The sequence below is a fragment of the Zerene cesonia genome, chromosome 6 (assembly GCF_012273895.1).
Source record: "Zerene cesonia ecotype Mississippi chromosome 6, Zerene_cesonia_1.1, whole genome shotgun sequence".
Classification (NCBI taxonomy): domain Eukaryota; kingdom Metazoa; phylum Arthropoda; class Insecta; order Lepidoptera; family Pieridae; genus Zerene; species Zerene cesonia.
The window spans coordinates 6,288,830-6,306,547 of NC_052107.1; the positions used below are offsets into that span (position 1 = coordinate 6,288,830).

The 17,718-nt window shown below is 31.0% G+C and overlaps 1 protein-coding gene across 1 annotated transcript in view; it reads left to right on the plus strand.

Moving 5' to 3' along the window:
• LOC119840469 (short neuropeptide F) overlaps positions 1–15,400 on the plus strand; it is a 24,430-nt gene extending 9,030 nt beyond the window's left edge. Inside the window, exons 2-6 of the mRNA XM_038367097.1 lie at positions 8,031–8,129; positions 12,964–13,139; positions 13,904–14,014; positions 14,758–14,847; positions 14,949–15,400. Of these exons, the coding sequence (XP_038223025.1) occupies positions 8,033–8,129; positions 12,964–13,139; positions 13,904–14,014; positions 14,758–14,847; positions 14,949–15,011 (537 nt within the window). The 5' untranslated portion in view covers positions 8,031–8,032 and the 3' untranslated portion in view covers positions 15,012–15,400. The remainder of the gene's footprint in view (positions 1–8,030; positions 8,130–12,963; positions 13,140–13,903; positions 14,015–14,757; positions 14,848–14,948) is intronic.
• The last annotated feature ends 2,318 nt before the right edge of the window (positions 15,401–17,718 follow it).

Here is a 17,718-nt window from a genome sequence, read left to right on the forward strand (position 1 = left end):
TAATTTTTTTTTTTTTTTTTTAAATATCCTATCATTGGTACAATATCCATATTTATTTTGTAATCGATACAAAGTAATATTTTAATAATAACATTTTTTGTAATAAAATTTTCAATAATGCTACATATTAACGATCATATTTTTTTGAAATACAACATTTTTCGCAAAATTATTAGACTCTGCTAATAGACATCGCTTTTATATCGAGAGGGACCGTAGATCGTTCATCAATAAGTGTTTACTGAGCAAGCCTTATGCAAACACTTGAGACTTTTCCGTCCTATTGTTGTCCTTCTACGGTATCCTATTTTATATGCTTGTTCTGAAGGACCGGTTCGCAATTCTTCACTCAATATTATAATAAGAATGAGATGATACACGCGGTAAAAATATCTCACGAAATGGATAACATGGAAAGCTTAAAAGCTCTTAGTAATTTTGTTTTCAAATAAAATTATAAGGCTACTAATATAATAACACTTTATTTTACTTCGAGATTAGAGCTATACTAACGCAAAGGGGACGTCATTTAATGAATAACGTTGGTATTAGCCGTTACGGGTGTTCTCGTAGCGCAGTACTACGTGAACTCGTAGCGGATAACGTTATACACAATGTTTGTTTTACTGTGGCAAAAATAAAACGTTATCTATTTGCAACATTATAATATTTATATGAATGTCCTTCTAATATATGAACGTATGCACATAAAATGTGAATTATTTATCCTTTCATACATTAGAAAACACACACGAGGCGTTTGAAGTAATAACATTATGATATAAAGGTTTCTTTTATGTCTGAATAAACAATATTATTCGGGCCTCTGCTCTTTGCTTATTGACTATATTCGGGACATCTCACGCTTCGCGACCCGAATAAGCTTTCGTTAGCGGATCTCGTAACAAACTATCCCTTGACATTCTTATTTATTTGCATATGAAATTTACGAATCCCAAAACACCATCTTACAATCAAAGAAAAAGGAATATTCACAAATTCCGAGAGAAATCCTTCATGTTATTTTTTATAAATAGAGTGCTCTATAGTTTTTTCTTTATAAATAATACGTTTAATTATGAACGAATATAATAAATTAAAAAACGATCCCTAATTCAACTATATGTTTTGGAGATCTAAATGTAAGGCCAAGTTATAAATATGACGAGTTTTTGAAAGGCATACACAATTGATACCAGTATTGTAAGATTCAGATTGCTTAGCCAATATTTTTCCATAAAATTGATTCGTATAAAAATAAACTTGCTTGAACAAAAATCTCGTAAATTGTGACTTTTATCATTCAATTTTACAAACACAACGTGCATAATATATAATTAAGGTAGGGTATAAGTAACTGAGTATCTCAGAGTGCAATTAAACAAAAAATAAAACAGGTTTTTCGAATACGAGTTGACTTTTTATACTACGAATCTACCATGTCTATTGGCATAAAATATCTATGACCTTTAATTAATTTCATGTTCCTAGATACTTATCACGTGGATGGTATAAATATAAAATCAATGTGGACGTAGGCGACGTCACCTCACTCAATTAGTTCAGCGAAGCAGCTGAAACGTGATTCCTTTGATTGGCCATAGACGAGCCAATTTGTCGGCACGCCCGCTTTATAGCTGCATGCGTTTTATTGTCTCCACAAGGCATTATGCTTATTTAGTATGTCTAGTGTATAAAATCAATGGATAAGCAGGAATATATGTAGGACGTTGGGTTTAATACGAATGCGGTATATCTGTCCACGTAGAGATATTTCGTAATAGAAGGATATAAGTATTGTACCATTTTATAAGCACCTGGTACTTGTTATAATTTACGTTGCAATGTAATGAATTTTTTTACACTATAAAGTAGAGTTTCATGCAATGGCTCATAAAATTTGTTGTTATTATTAAATAAATATTTAAAACATATTTCAAAACGTTGTTGTATAGAATTTCCGGTTGGCATAGAAATATAGTATATCGAACCGCGTTTGAAAATGACAGATTAGAAGTATCGATCACGTCAGTGTTTACAAGATAGGAAAATAGACGAGTCGATCATATTATGTTTAGTCACCGTGATGAAAACCTTAATTGTGACAAAGAAAATGAAGGGATGTTGAAAATTTATGTCCATGAATAAAATAATTTAAGTAAAATTTAACTAGCGCCATAATTGTAAAATGAATTGTTCATTGAGATAAATTAAACGTCTACTTACGACCCAATAAACTTAAATGTGTTTTCAGTACGGTTTGTTAACTCTTTGATGAGATGAAAATTTGAACAAATTTCGGGTTGTAAGAATAACTCTTACTTACTGTTTTGACTATTATACAAAAGTGCGAATTTTCATTATTACACATAAAAAGATAAACGAAGAAAGAACGAAAACACATCGTTATTAGTGTTTTTTCCACAGGTTAGTCTAATACAAAAAATAAACCCAGTGTGGTCTTTAATATGATCGCACATGTCTGTTATAATAAATACGAATGTCATGAACTTATGACATCGAATCCATTACATAAATTTGTCTTGAACATCTCTGAAAATTACATTAGCGGAACCCTCGTCCTGTTCGAATCACTAGTCTAAATAACCACAGTAATAGAGGTGTCGGATACGCCTGCAATCAAATTGTAAGAATATAAGGATATATAGCGCTACATCATTTGAAATATACGTGTATTTTAAATAAAATTATTTGAACAGAAGAAATAAACTGTCGTTTTAAAATAGCTTGAAAGACTTGTGTAAATATATTCGATATTTAAAGAATAACGTTATAACAACTATTAGTAAATTTCTTGGTACAGTATAGTACCTATAGCTATGTATTTTTTCGGCTATCTAAAACAAAAGAATAGTCTGAGATATTCCATATAGATTTATAAAATATATCTACCACCTTTGCAATGAGGAGTATTAAAGACTGAGACTTTTATACTATATTATTGAAGTTTATTCTTTTTTTAAATATAACTTGAACCTTAAATAATGCGCACCCACTTACTGATATCGCTGATTTTCTTTTTATGTTAACACAATAAACACGTCAGTAGGGCTTGTCTAATTTTATTACAAAATTTAATCTCAGAGCGGAGAAGCTCTTGAGCTCTGACCGCAGAGTTTCTGTTTAATATTCTAATTCAGTTATTTCTGTTTTTATAATTCCACGATGTTGCTTTATTAATCAAGTAATCAAGGTTACATTTACCTCAAGTGTGTACAGGTAACTAAGATAACTTGAATATTAACATAATAATTATTCATGTAAATTGAAATGTTTGGGTTTGATTTACACACTTGACGAATCTCTTTGCGTTCGTGAATATAGATTATAGACATTCAATTTGTTAATAAATTATCTAGGAAGACTTAAATAATCTATGACTAAGACTTACTTTAAATAAGTCAACGTCGTTTCGTCATTTTGCCTTTGAAAATAAAACTTTTCTCTAAAACAGTTTTTTATTATACATAATAAGTTTAACGTGGCCCCTTGTAGTCGAGATAAAAAGCGATTCGTTAGCATCATACCACAGAGGAATGTCGAATATGCTGATCTTTTAGAAAAGCCCCATGTGATTATCAAAGATTATGTCATTCCTAACATTATCAGAAGTAAGCACTTTTACATAGTTGAAATGTTATAGGATTTGAACTTGAGAAAGAGTTTACTTTTTGACATAATTTGAAGAAAATCTGAAACTGCACGTGTTTGGTTTATTTTGTTAAATTAAATCTCATCTTCATGTTGCAAGCATACGTAATCTGTAAAAACATTGTTGATAATATGATTAAAACCATAAACAAAAACCATAATCTGTTTCAAATTGTTGTGGTATTTTGAAAGTATCATGTCAACATAATATTTCAGTATAAACAAGTATAAAACAACAATGTAAAATTCTTGGTTAAAATTAAATCTTCTCATCTTAACTACGGGTACCTACTTTGAAATATATTACTATGTTGAATATCATCATGCCGATCATTTTAGTGAACAATTTATTCTAATAAAAGTAAAAGTAAATGGTATACAGACATTATTACCTATTACGAAACCGATAAAACAATAAAAATATGACCAAAAGCAGACATTCTGGCAATATTCTAATTATACATGCAATCCATCAACGTTAGCTGAGATAATTGATTAAATGTTTGATCCTGGACATATATTACTAGTTTGGAGAGCCCAAATCAGAATGGACACGCAATATGTTTTGCGTACACTAATATGCGGCCCAGAACTGTTTCATTGTAGATTAGGATTTAACTGGAATGCAGAAGCAAAATCAACTCAAAATTAGCCTTAATTAACGTTGATGCTATTTATTCTAATCCCGTCAACCAAGTATTTCTTCTCTTCAAACTTTGAACTCGGCTGGTCTGTCATCTTTACAATACATAAGTATACTAAATGAGTAATAAGAGATTTGAGTATTATGTACGTATATAAATTATACAACATATTTGAGATTAAAATTTAAATCTTTATCTGAATTAAATTATTTTATGTACAATAAACATATTTCTAAACTTTAAATATACGATGATTATAATAACATTAGGTACGTCATATGGATGAATAATATATCAGGAATAGGATACCATTTTAGGAATATAGTAACAAATAATTAGTCTCATATTGTTACTGGATTTCCTATTTAAGTTTTCGTTAACTGAACGGTGGTGAATCCTCTTGTGACGTGAAGATTTAGAACTAACGTTAAGTTCTATGAAATCTGTCGATATCTTACGCTTCGGAACCAATTAAACTTTCATGTTTAGTGTACATAAAGGTAAAACAATATTGATAGATAAGACTGTATATCAATTTAATTGATTTGGTTTACAGTCGAAGTAACTCAATATTTAAATAGCTTCAACTTCCTTTACTTTAATATTCGATGTATTTTAGTCAAATATCATGTTTATAATTATAACAGTTAGAAGTAAAGATATATTCGAACATTCTGATAAAGCAAATAAACATTAGCTCAACATTTTATAACATAATCAGGTAATATCACTAATTATAAACAACCATTTTTACATATGATTTATTCTTAACACGATTTTGTTTTGTAAAGATACGAGTAATAAGATACATAATGAAGTGGTGATTGTCCGATTTAGATGTTCATATGTAATGAAGTATAGAAATCTACTGGAACAGTAATGCGATGCTCTAATAAAAATTTCCGTCAAATTAAACCACGTATAATTAAGAAGCATATTAATGAAGTTAACGCTATAGTAGTGTTAGGCATAGTGCAAACCGTTGGAGGTCACCCCAACAACCAATTTGCCGGTCCGGAGATCAAAGACGTATCGTGAATCATCGGTTCGCACTCTACCTTGATGTAGGCATTATTACTATACTCAAAACCTTTTAAATTTACTGCATTATAGTACCATGGCTGTTCCGAATATTATTTACTTTAAATTTAAATTTCTTTGCTGAACAAAAAGTGAATTGTTTCTTAAATTAAAAAAGTATGATAACTTGTATCAGTTAATGGTTTTGAGTGACTTTGATTACTCCCTAAAATTAAGGTATAACCCTTTACCTCTCTTTCTTGTGAACGTTATTAAAACCATTGCGGTATTCATAAAGAAGCCAAAGCTTTTTCTAAAAGCCAAAGCTAACTTCAAAAAGTTAGACGATCGGCTTTTAAACTGAATATGAAAAGTTAATGCATGAAAACAAAATACCAAAGATGGTGTAATCCACAAAGCCGTTAATGAAATTGTAAACACAAGTTCGCCTCAACCCGCACACAGAATTACAAAACAAGTGGTTTTGATCTTTTGATTATAAATGTAAACATGAATATGTTATGATGTGTATATTAATTTTTACGAAGTCCTCGGTATTTATTATTAAAAAGGACTCTTTGCCAATATAAACATGATGAATGATCGCCTAAACGATCAATCAAGTCTTTGTAGCAAGTGTTACTTTTTCTGAAACTGATAAGAGAGCCTTATTGCTAAGCATAATTTTCGAGATATATTTTGCGATGCAACTCTATTTTTGTTAAATCATGATTTTTTTAATTCAGTACAAGTTAAAATTCGAAAAATGTATCATCTATTAAAATATATTGACTTTTTTCTCAGACATCTTACTACATACTTTATAATTTTTAAGTAATTCCGTTTTTTCGTCAGTGTATGATCTTCTTCAGTAATATTTATAATATTGTAATTGAAAGTGTACAATGGTTACGATCTATTTAGAAACAAATTGGGCATTCCAACCCACCATTAAGTTATGTAAGAAGACGCTGTAGTACATGCTTTTTTATTAAAATGGTAAACGTACTTATTATTAATGTTGATAGAAACGTTTTGGGCTATAAAAATTCCGGGCTTGGACAATATTGCGGCATGACATAAAGACAAATATTCTCTTCGTAAAAATTTGTATAATATTTACTTTGGATTGTACATCTAAATAGCGTTTCGCAATTTTGTGAGTGATTTCTCTCTCAACTTTTAATTAAATAAATTATTTGAAGCTTTGATACTTTGTATTTTAATGTTAAATTAATGCAAGGTTGGTGGGAAAGGTTACATATAAAGCCCCTTAGTAATGCATTTTGGCTTAGTTTCTTATTATACTTTGAGATACTTAGGTTCTGGGATTAAATTTAAATCCACCTCAGTTTCTTATTAGTGTAGGTGAGTCTTGAAGAAAATTGAACTAAGTGTTTTAGTCCGGATTTCTAAAAAAGATATGCGGAACATAGGAGCGCTTATGAGTAATATTATTCAGTTTCAACAATCAAATATTTTTTTTTTATTTTTGTATTCATTGTGTCGTAACTCGAACAGCATCTAGACAGCCTGAGCCGCTATTCAATTTAAATGGAGTAGCTTCCGCTGGGAGATTTTATAAAAATTATCTGCTTAGATTTGGCGGGAAAATATATTATTCTGTAAGTTCGTGTTTAAAATACTCATATCGTTCTGGAAATTTATGACAGTGACCTTAGAACAAACAGTTGTTTTTGTACATGTGATTAGACACGTTAATTACGTTAACGTGTATAATCACTTAAATAAAAAAATAAAATATATAGTCTAAACATCACGCGTTGATAGTATCGACAAATTGTTCTTATACAAAGTTCTTATACTTGTTCTTATACAAAGAATACGTAAGGAAATTATTTTATCCTGGCGACCCTAATCCGGTTAGTAAGATAAGCTCATGAAATAATTGTAGTGTCACAGATCCTTAATGAGTGTACAAAGTTTGAAATTAATCTATCCGTTTAAAGTATATCAAAATAGTGTCTTAAGCTGAAGAGTGAAGCTAATAAGAGCGTGTTATAAAACAACCTTATTAACTTAACTCTATATCTTTCTTGATTTGTAATATACAAATATATTATATGAGCCTGTATTATGAATTAAAGAAATGATATTCAACAAGTAAGGTAATGTCATCTGTAACGATGACATAGCTCTGCGTGTTGACGTGGCAATCGTGACGTCATTAATCACGTTTATCACACCGCTTGTCACGACTGTCACGCCCTGAGTTTTCATGCATACGGGTTGTGATTTCAGCAATATGACTACAGCTTTTAACATTCAATTTAGCTCATCGCTTCCAGGTTAAAGGTTTTAACAGTACAATCTTTTTTTAAAATAGGACATGTGCATAATTATCCTTCTCCTGATTCTTTTATAAAAGGGTCAGACATACTTATGCTCTAGACAAAAATGTATTGTAGCAGGTAGCTGAAAAATTTATTGTATAAGCTTCAAATCGTATGCTATAATATAAATAAGAATCCGATCTACTATAATTTGTTAGAAGGATAGAGAAATGCTAATAATGTTTAACATCTGTTGTTTCTTTTTCTCGAAAATCTTGTCGCATAAAATCGCAATAACATAATGTAAAGAACCTCTAGGAAAATGTTATGCTATCTTAATGAATTAAAATACGAAAACGACTTATTGAGCGAAATTCATGAAGTTCTCTCTTTGTTTCAGACATGTCCGGCAATTTAGCACTAATTGTAGCGCTGTGTGGGTTGGCGGGTCTCTGCTCAGTGCCCTGCTCCACTGCGCAAGCACTCTCACAGTATGACGGTAAGTTATGGACATAAACTAATCAGTTCTGAAGCTTTAGTTATAAATCCCCGCTCAGTTAACCACGCTTGGAGCTATTTGACATACCTACATTCAGGATTAATTTTCAACGTAAATTGCGTTTGAATCTAAACCGTGTCCCGTCATCGCCCGTGGAATTGAATTAATTCTGACACTATATAATTGTCATTTTGGAGCTTGCACAAATTCATATCTTACAGAAAGGTTATGAATCGTAAACATGCCTAATTAATTGGAATTTACAATTTAATTGGTGTAAACTCTCATATGTTTCAAGGTTGTACAATCTGATGTTAACAGCATGATTACAAAGCAAATTAAGCGAAGATCTTCAAAATCTCATTTAACTTTATGTCGCCATTTGTCAACTATTCGATTATGTCATACTGGTTTTATGTGATCGTGTCTGGCCTCTTAATTACTTTTAAAAGTGTTAGTATAACAAATTCGTATATTAATTATCTGTCGTAGTATAATATCATACACGATATCGATATATCGATACATCGATATCGATATTTTCTAAATAATAAAATTATATAAATGTTTAAAACGAATACATGTTTCTTAACATGTTAGTGGTTGAGAAATTTTGAAAGAATAGAAAAAATTTGATCACGAGGCAGGATTCAAACCTGCGTTTCTTGCCTAACCGTAGCAACGCCTAGCCTCTCGGCCACCCGTGATCCCGCCACAGTAATCTTAAATGTTAGTGGTTGGTTTCATGAAACAAATAAATAAATATACTGATATGAATTAGAGATCTTCATACTATATAAAATTAAATAACATAATGAGTGATCGTTCATAAATACATTTTTAAATTGATTACAATAACATTTCAAAAGACGCGTGTACATGCACTGTCAGCTTTTGTCAGGCTTTTCATAACAACTACCGTAAACAAAACATCAGTCGAGTCGTAAATCTAAACTACGTGTTCACGTCACGAATCCCATTAACTATCGAATTAAATGGGCCGTTATTTAACGGCTATTATGTCGCTGGCTTAACGCATACTTCCATTAAATAATATTAGGTCATAAGAGAGTATGATAATAATAATTATACTTATTTTTATTGAAGTAACGTGAAGTAAATTTTTGATCTGAGATATCTTTTTGGTTCCTATCACCAAGATAATAATTTTACCAGTACATACATATATACGACGTGTGCAACGTGTGTGTGAAGTGACGTGTATTTATTTAAAAATTTAAGTCGATATATGAATAGAAAATCAATCAACTTTATTTTTATATATGTTATGTTATTAAGGCAAATACTTAAATTATTATCTGCGATTTATCTTCATATCATTAAAAACTTTTCAGCAAACATTTTTGATCAATTTTATTGAATTTGCGTTTGATACCAATATACAATAGTAATAATTGAGTAAACTCGAATATGACAGTAGGTACCTGTATGAATTGTTTCATGGCTATGTTTGTGAGCAAGAGATAAGGAAGCCATTCAAATGCCTGCAGTCGGCTTACTTGAGACAAGTTGCAGCTTTGCCTTCAAGGCATCGTTACAAACTGTGTCTATACTAGTTTATCCTTAACTTCATACATCTTCGAACAAAAAACGAATGGATATTAAAGTATCTATAGAATAATAATATAAAATTAAAGAGTTTGTTTATTTATTTGAATGCACTAATTTTAACTATTTTTAAATTTATATTATAATTTATATTAGCTACTGGATCGATTTCAAAAATTAATTCGCACTAGTATGTACTCGATCCTTGAATGCCTATATAAATGTGTTAAATATACGTACTACGAGCGAAGCCGGGACGGACATATATAGTACTCAGATCAGATTATTGGTCAAACTGATTTTTCACATGTTTACGTTTACTTATTAGGTTCCTTTATTTGTTAATTTGTCTGTTAGGTACGTATATACTGCTTAATATGTTTCACTATAATTTCTGTTCATTATTTGCTTCATGTCAGTAATTAGTGAATTAAATGGGTGCGTTTTATAAAAATATAACGAATAGACGGGATTGACAGATAAATTGACGTATAATCGACCCTTTTCATTTGACTTGTCTTTTCTACAATTTTTTTTACATTCAGAGCGGGCAACTGAGCTGGTGGTTCGCCTGATGGTAAACGATCACCACCGCCCATGAACATTCGCAGAGGCTCAGACCTCTGAGAATGCGTTGCCCGCTTTTAAGGGATAAGGGATTGATGAGTGGAAGGAAGGAATGGCTCAGTCCAAAGGCGAGGAGATGGAAATAGGTGAGGCGAGAGGCGAAACATGTAACCGATGTCCATTGGGTACCACTCCAGATTCTAGAATGAGACCAAATAACAATTTTTTTCTATCCAACGCAAAAAGTTTCGCGTCAATCAGTGCATAACCTGAGTTATCGAGTAACAAACGAAAAAAAAAACGGTCGAATAGGGGTCGATTGAAAAATAACCTTTCCAACCACCCAATACTTTTTTGTAAGTATTTAAATTTACTAGAGGCGTCCATAATCTGAAACCTTTAATTATTTAAATGGCGGGGATTTTGTAAAACCGTATTAAATACTACCTATTTCAAATGGATAAAATATCTTCTGAGATATTGTAAGCAAATACACGCCCTGATTTCATATAAAAGAGTTATTCAACTGTCGTCGTAATTACTTGAAATTTCGAGTAAAGTAACATTTGTATTTTGAGTGGGTTAATCAGTGGTAGCTTAGCCATTAAGACCTCGAACTGTAATTCTAAATTCGGTTTAAGTTGTTTATTTTGCAATGTTTCAGAGTTTCTGACTATTCGTCAACTGTTATCGGTATCTAAATACTTCATTATCCTGTTATCCGGCATTTGTTTTAATTTAACTTAATACATTTTTTGTATTGTTTACATCTTACGTACATTTATTTAATCAATTCATAACGGATGTTATATTTTCTTACATCACATCATGTTAATTTTATCTAACTGGAATTCTAAAATCCCTTTGAGGGATTAGTAAATTCAAGCCTTTATTAATTAAATTGTGCGGTTTTTGCATTTGCATATTTAATACTATTTCAATAGAGGCAGCGTTGAATGTATCACCAAATTGTTATTTTGCGGTTTTCATAACGATTGAAGCATTATAATATATCTTGTCATATTTGTAAAGAAATAAAAAAAAAACAAAATGTATCGATACTGCCTATTTAATAAATGCCTAAGTATTTAAAGGTTATAGAATATATACGTGATGTTTCGTATAAATATTGCTTTTCAATTTTGTTCTGTACTCTGAATAATTCATGAAAGGAGAAAATGTTCACAATAAACATGATGAGTAACGCTGACTTATTATGTCCGTGAAAAACGTGGCTTATCTCCGAAAATATTTTTACTTTATATTAATAAGCTACTCAAGTAATACAAATTAGTGAATTCATAAAGTAATGATTTGGATATTATATTTATACTGCATAAATTATAGAAACGAAAGAAAAAGTTCCTTTCTATAATTATGCTTGCTCGCTTCCATGGATCTTTGCTTTACAGTAATTTTAGAATCCTAACTGACATTTTCGGCATGTTTTAAGACAATGTCCTGGTTAATACTTTATAAAATTTTTACGAATTGCTACAGTATATAAAGCACATTTAAAGTAGGTAACTCAAAATCAATGCAAAAGGAAAACTACGTTGTAATTAATTATTTATGCAATCGTTCTGTGAACGCAGTTGAAACTAAACCACCTGCTACGTTAGATTTTATCGACCATACATTAGGTAGAAAAAAATAACGTATACAATTTTATAACTGATTATTATTAGTTTAATAATCGTTATGTTAAAATTGTAGCTGATACCTAATAAAGAGTAACTAAAAGTTCATACCTACTCATTGTGGTGAAACTTAAAATAATTAATCTTAGGATGGAACAAGATAATATAAGCATAATTAAGTGTACACATTCTATTAACAACAAAAGTTCTCGCTAGAAGTTCTAAATTCTAACTATGACGTCTAACTCGGGAGTCTCATAATGCAGCTGAGTCAATTACTTGACTCGATCATAGTTCGGTATCGAGAATTATTAGATCAATTAAAACTTCACATTGTAAGATACTGCTTATCATTAGCAATAGGTGAATAGTTTGTATGATGTTGCGAGAATATCATTGTTATGAATGTTAAAAGAATGTACTCGTATTATAAGTTTTTAAACTAGAATAAGATATATATGGCTACGTATATAAATTAAAACATCACGTGCTTATCAACATTCATACTGTACTTTAGACAATAATTAGATCTCAATGTATTCAATTACTAAGAAACTCGATAAGAAATATAACATGATAAGGCTATAAGCTATTACGAAACCCTTTTTACCCTTCATCTGTCACACACAATATAGCTTTGAACTTACACAATCATACTAGATATATACTTGAAGTGGTTCTTGTTAAACTCTGAATTACGGTGGCGATGTTATTAAGACATTTTAACGCAAAAATATAAAAGTGAATCGCTCTATTGCACTAAAGTCTATATATTTTTACTTTTAATAATCTTTAACCTTCTGCAGTTAGTTACGTATCGTTCTAAATACTGACTACTCTTATATTAGTAGAAGTATTCCTCGTTTCAGCCTTTTAGGACGTCCACTGTTGGACTCCCCCAAAGACAGTATTAGTATTTTATATAGTATTACCTCATAATTTAACATGGTGGTTTAGCTTTCGCTAAAAAGATAAAGCATTTATAGAGCAGATTCGAGAGTTATATATATACATTTTTAACTTTTCGAATTTTTATAAACTGACATGTACCTTCGCAGCATCATCGTCTCTCGACAGCCAAAGCAACTGGGATGCATTAGGGGGTCTGTACGCGTTGCTGGCGCAACACGACGCGCTCGGCGGTCACGCGCTGGCCCGCAAGTCGGTTCGCTCGCCGTCCCGTCGCCTCCGATTTGGCCGCCGCTCTGACCCTGATATGCCCCCTCAAGCTCCCGTAAGTGATCTAAATATATTGTGTATATAAACAAAATAAAGATAATATGTTTGTTAATTGATGATGAGTCTTTGAATAATTGAAGATATGGGAAACTTTAAAACCTAGTAGTTAATTTAAGTTATTCGCCTAACCGTTGCGAGGCGTTGGAGGCTTACACCGCTAAGCCATTCGTGATTCCATTCCCACTACAGTATTTTAATATTTACTCTTTCCGCTTTAAAAACCTGTTAATCGAATGCCATCTCTTTATAATTTAATTAAAGTTTAGTAACCAATGTTAAACAATTCTCAAGTGTGTTTATAACGTTGAATGCAATTTATATGTTTGATAAATTTAAAGAATAGAAACAAATACATCATTTGAATCCGCGTCATATCTTTTTTCTTTTAAGGAATCCTGGTTGGATCGATTCATAGCCACTGAAATTCCCAGCATATAGGTATAGGTATCTACGAATATATACCTACATACATTTCATAAGAGTTACTCATTTAAAGGTATTAAATGTATAAAATTTCACACACACATACAAACGGCACTTTCCTTGAGGGCCATGAGCATTCTCCACATAAAAAAATTGTACTTCTCAGAAACGATTTTTAAGAATTGTTTATATTTATTTTAGTTAGGTCTCCTTGTAAACCGTTGTGAATTTCCTTAAGTGCATCAATCAGGTCGTCCTTGTAAAACGAAGTTTTACTGGATTAGTTGTTAAGACTGTAGTGCTGATTTATATTCTATACGTACATATTTTACCCAGTTGGATGAAATGGACGAGCTTCTCTCTCTGCGTGACGTTCGCACCCCGGTCCGCTTGCGTTTCGGCCGTCGATCTGATGAACGAGCTGTACCCCACATCTTCCCTCAAGAGGTATGGACGTCGTGTATTAAAAACAGTTAGAATTTTTAATCTCCTCACGCTGATTCCTCTCTTAGTAATCAAATATAGTATAAATATATATAACTCATCATACTTCCAATCTTATTAAAATGTATATTTTAATATTTATATGAAATTGATATTTTTAATAATTTAAATTCTTCTGACTATTATCAACTTAATTATTAAACTTGTTTTTATTTATAATATATAGATATATATCTAAATAAGTGTAAAGTACAAATGTTTATCGCTTAAAATCAAAATATCCAAAACAACGAATAATCAGTTTATTTTATTTCTTTTTATAATATAAGTAATATATAAACCTGCACAGAATCCGACGTAAATCTCAGAATCTATACGTGATAGAAATACTATTTTAGTACCATTGAAAGAATGTTCTTTACCGGCTTATCTATCTCCGAGATTCTTAAGCCGGTAGGAAATCTATAAACTTTAAACCATTATATTAGAGTTTTATTCGATTCCATTCCTGTGAAACAATGATCAATGACCTGATCCAAAACCTCAATATTAAAGAACTCACACTGAAGTATTGTACATAAAATGTTTGACTTAACTTACTTGACTTAACAATGTTATTAGCTATTTGGTATTGTATTGGAAACATGGTTTCCAATATTGTCGAAACGTGACAAGTGGTTAAGTTTGTTTCTTGTTATCAGAATTGTTTATTTTTATAGTTGTTGTTACGAGTTCACTCTGTTTAGGAGCAAGAGCCGCGCGCCGTGCGAGCCCCGTCTATGCGCCTTCGTTTTGGCAGACGTTCAGACAACAACATGTTTTTGCTTCCATTCGAGGTAATAATTATGACCTTTTTAGTACATAATTGCAACACACATGCATTATCTATTATGTTTCGTAATTGTGAAACCTGTATGTATTAATCTTTCTATTTCAGTCCGCCATTCCCAAAGAGGTCAAAGCAAGTAGCTCAATGGAAGACGACAGACAGCAAAATTAATTCGATTACCAGCTGTAAACACCCCACAACCATATCTTTCCAATCCGTAAAAATATATCAATATCTTATTATTTAAGAGAAAAATAAATATCTAATCTTAAAAAAATACATTTAAGTGTCAAACTTTTTATTCGTATTTTAGATGTTACTCAATTAATCTTAAGCTTGATATGTACATAATAATCATTTAGTACCTTTGTTGTTGTCCATGATATTGCCTATAGGAATTATTTCTGTTTGTTTTTTTTCTGTTCATTATGTACTAGGTTTTTATGTAGTTAGAATTCTGCGTGTCACTCGTACTCTTTAAAAGACTGTTTATTATTTATTAACAGTGAAGTACTTTACATTTATAGAGCTGGGCAAATGTAAAGTTACTACACTGAAACTAGCTTCTTAAAGCAACTCTTTAGTTAATAATTTTTATTTTGTATAGTTAATGATATATAGTGCATAAATGAGTTGAAATATAAAACCAACGGACAAAGCATTGTTTCAATTTATATCCCCATAATTTTAATGAAATTAATTGTGCCGCATTTCGCTGTACAGGATATAATTACATTCCATTAACTCGTAAACGAATATTCAACAAGTAAGCAAATTTTCATTTTATTTGGCAGGTATTACCGATTAAACCACGTAATTTAGAAAATAATAAATCAACTTTACCTTTAGAACGGATATTATAATAGGATTGCATAAAGGGCGCCTAAAAGATCTCGAACTTCAATTGAAACTATTAAATATTTTAGTGCTACGAGTTTTAAATCTAACAGATTGTGTGAGGGATCTGGTTTAAATAAAGCTTCCTAGCTTTTGCCCACAGCTTCGCCCACTAGGTAAAAGGTAATAACCATAGGAATGACATTTTTCACCTAAATAAAAATGAACTCTAGCTAGGAATTTAGAGGCCTCCTATCTCCAGACAAAAAATCATACCTATTATAAAATTAGTCTGTATACGTAGACTGCAACCCACGGCTTCACGTAAAGGAAATTCCTAATATCATATAGCTTAAGTGATTGTCTATCGATTGTTTGAACGCCCATCTTAGGATCTGGTTCTAATTGAAAAATTATTTCATGATTAGAAAGTATATTGAGAAAGGCTATAGGACTATCTGTATAATCTCATGTACGACCTCAAGGCACAGCTATTTGTACTTTAAAATCTCCCCTTTGCTCATCGCACTTTCGCATTTATTTGCGGTAAAAAATATGATGGTACTGTTATTCACTTATTACTTACATTTATATACACATTAATATATAACAAAAATTACAATCATTTTGAAAAAATTTAGTCTATAAAAATATTAAAAATCGAACAGATATACTTCATATTCTTTATAGTCACATAAAGACAAGTTAGGAGTTAGTTGAGACGATCGATCACTAATACAATAAGAGTTGCCGGCCATCCATTCTCCCGGGTACGACTGCACCTTGCGCACAAATCACTCTAATTAAAGAAAACATTCTCCGAGGAACGATAGCAAATAAAAACATAGGTTTACTATGACCGTTCAGTTTTATACACGCCCAGAACATTGAAAGCTTCACAAGTCCATGTATAAAATTCATAGATACTTGGAACACTAACAACCAATAGACAAGTTAAAAGCAAATACAAATCTTATTGTCTTCCAAAGTTTGCACTTGTTAATTTTTCTTCGTTCAAATACCATTGACATTATTAAACGAAGAGTATGATTTAAAGATATTTATTTAAAAGTTAAAATCGTAAAATCGTTTTTTTTCAACAGTTTCAAGAGTCAGTTTGTCAATCGATGACTTAAAGTATAGCATCACTATAATATATATATAATACACATGTACAAGTACCTAAATAATCTGACAACGTTATTGTAAATGCTCAGTGTAATTATCTAGTAGTTACTCAAAAAGTCAATCAAGGATTGTTACGCTATTTGGCCTTCTTGCAATGCCGTTAACGCTCTCACAGGGCTCTGTAATTAGAAGTATTGATGATATCGTTTGCTGAAACTTACTAAGTATAATTGATTTGTAAACGTATTAAACAATGAATGGGAGGGAATCAATTTTATGAATTTACTTTGGAAAACTGCTCCTGAAAACTGCTCCTAAATATTGCATAAAATCCTAAAATTGCACCATCAAATTATATGTATATAAATAAGACATAGTTCACATACGGTATTTATAGCTAATAAATGTGAACTGTTGCTGTAATAATAAATTTAAGCTATTTAAGTAAAAAAATTATTATAATTGTAAAATTTTATGCTACGAAAAGGGATGTTGAAATTATTTTGTTACTCCTCCAAGAGGTTTAAATGTTGATATTCCTGATGCATACGTACTGTACAAGAATTAGGTATTAGAAATTAATAATAAGTCAAATCAAATCAAAGGGATAATAATAAAAAAAAAGTTACATATATTATTAAAGACCTTCCTTTTCATCAAGATTTACTATTGTTAGAATTCAAAAAATAGAAATATTTACTGTAGAAGCTGAAATTTAAGAAGAGAGATATTTATACTAATAATACAAAAGTTAAGAGTTTTTTTGTTTGAACTTACTGATCTTAAGAAACACTGGATCGATTCAAAAATCCCTCACCTTTTCGTACGTTTTCTTGTTCCCAGAACCCTTTGAGTGAATATATATGTACCACGGGCGAAGCCGGGACGAACCATAATTGAGTGTTAACTACAT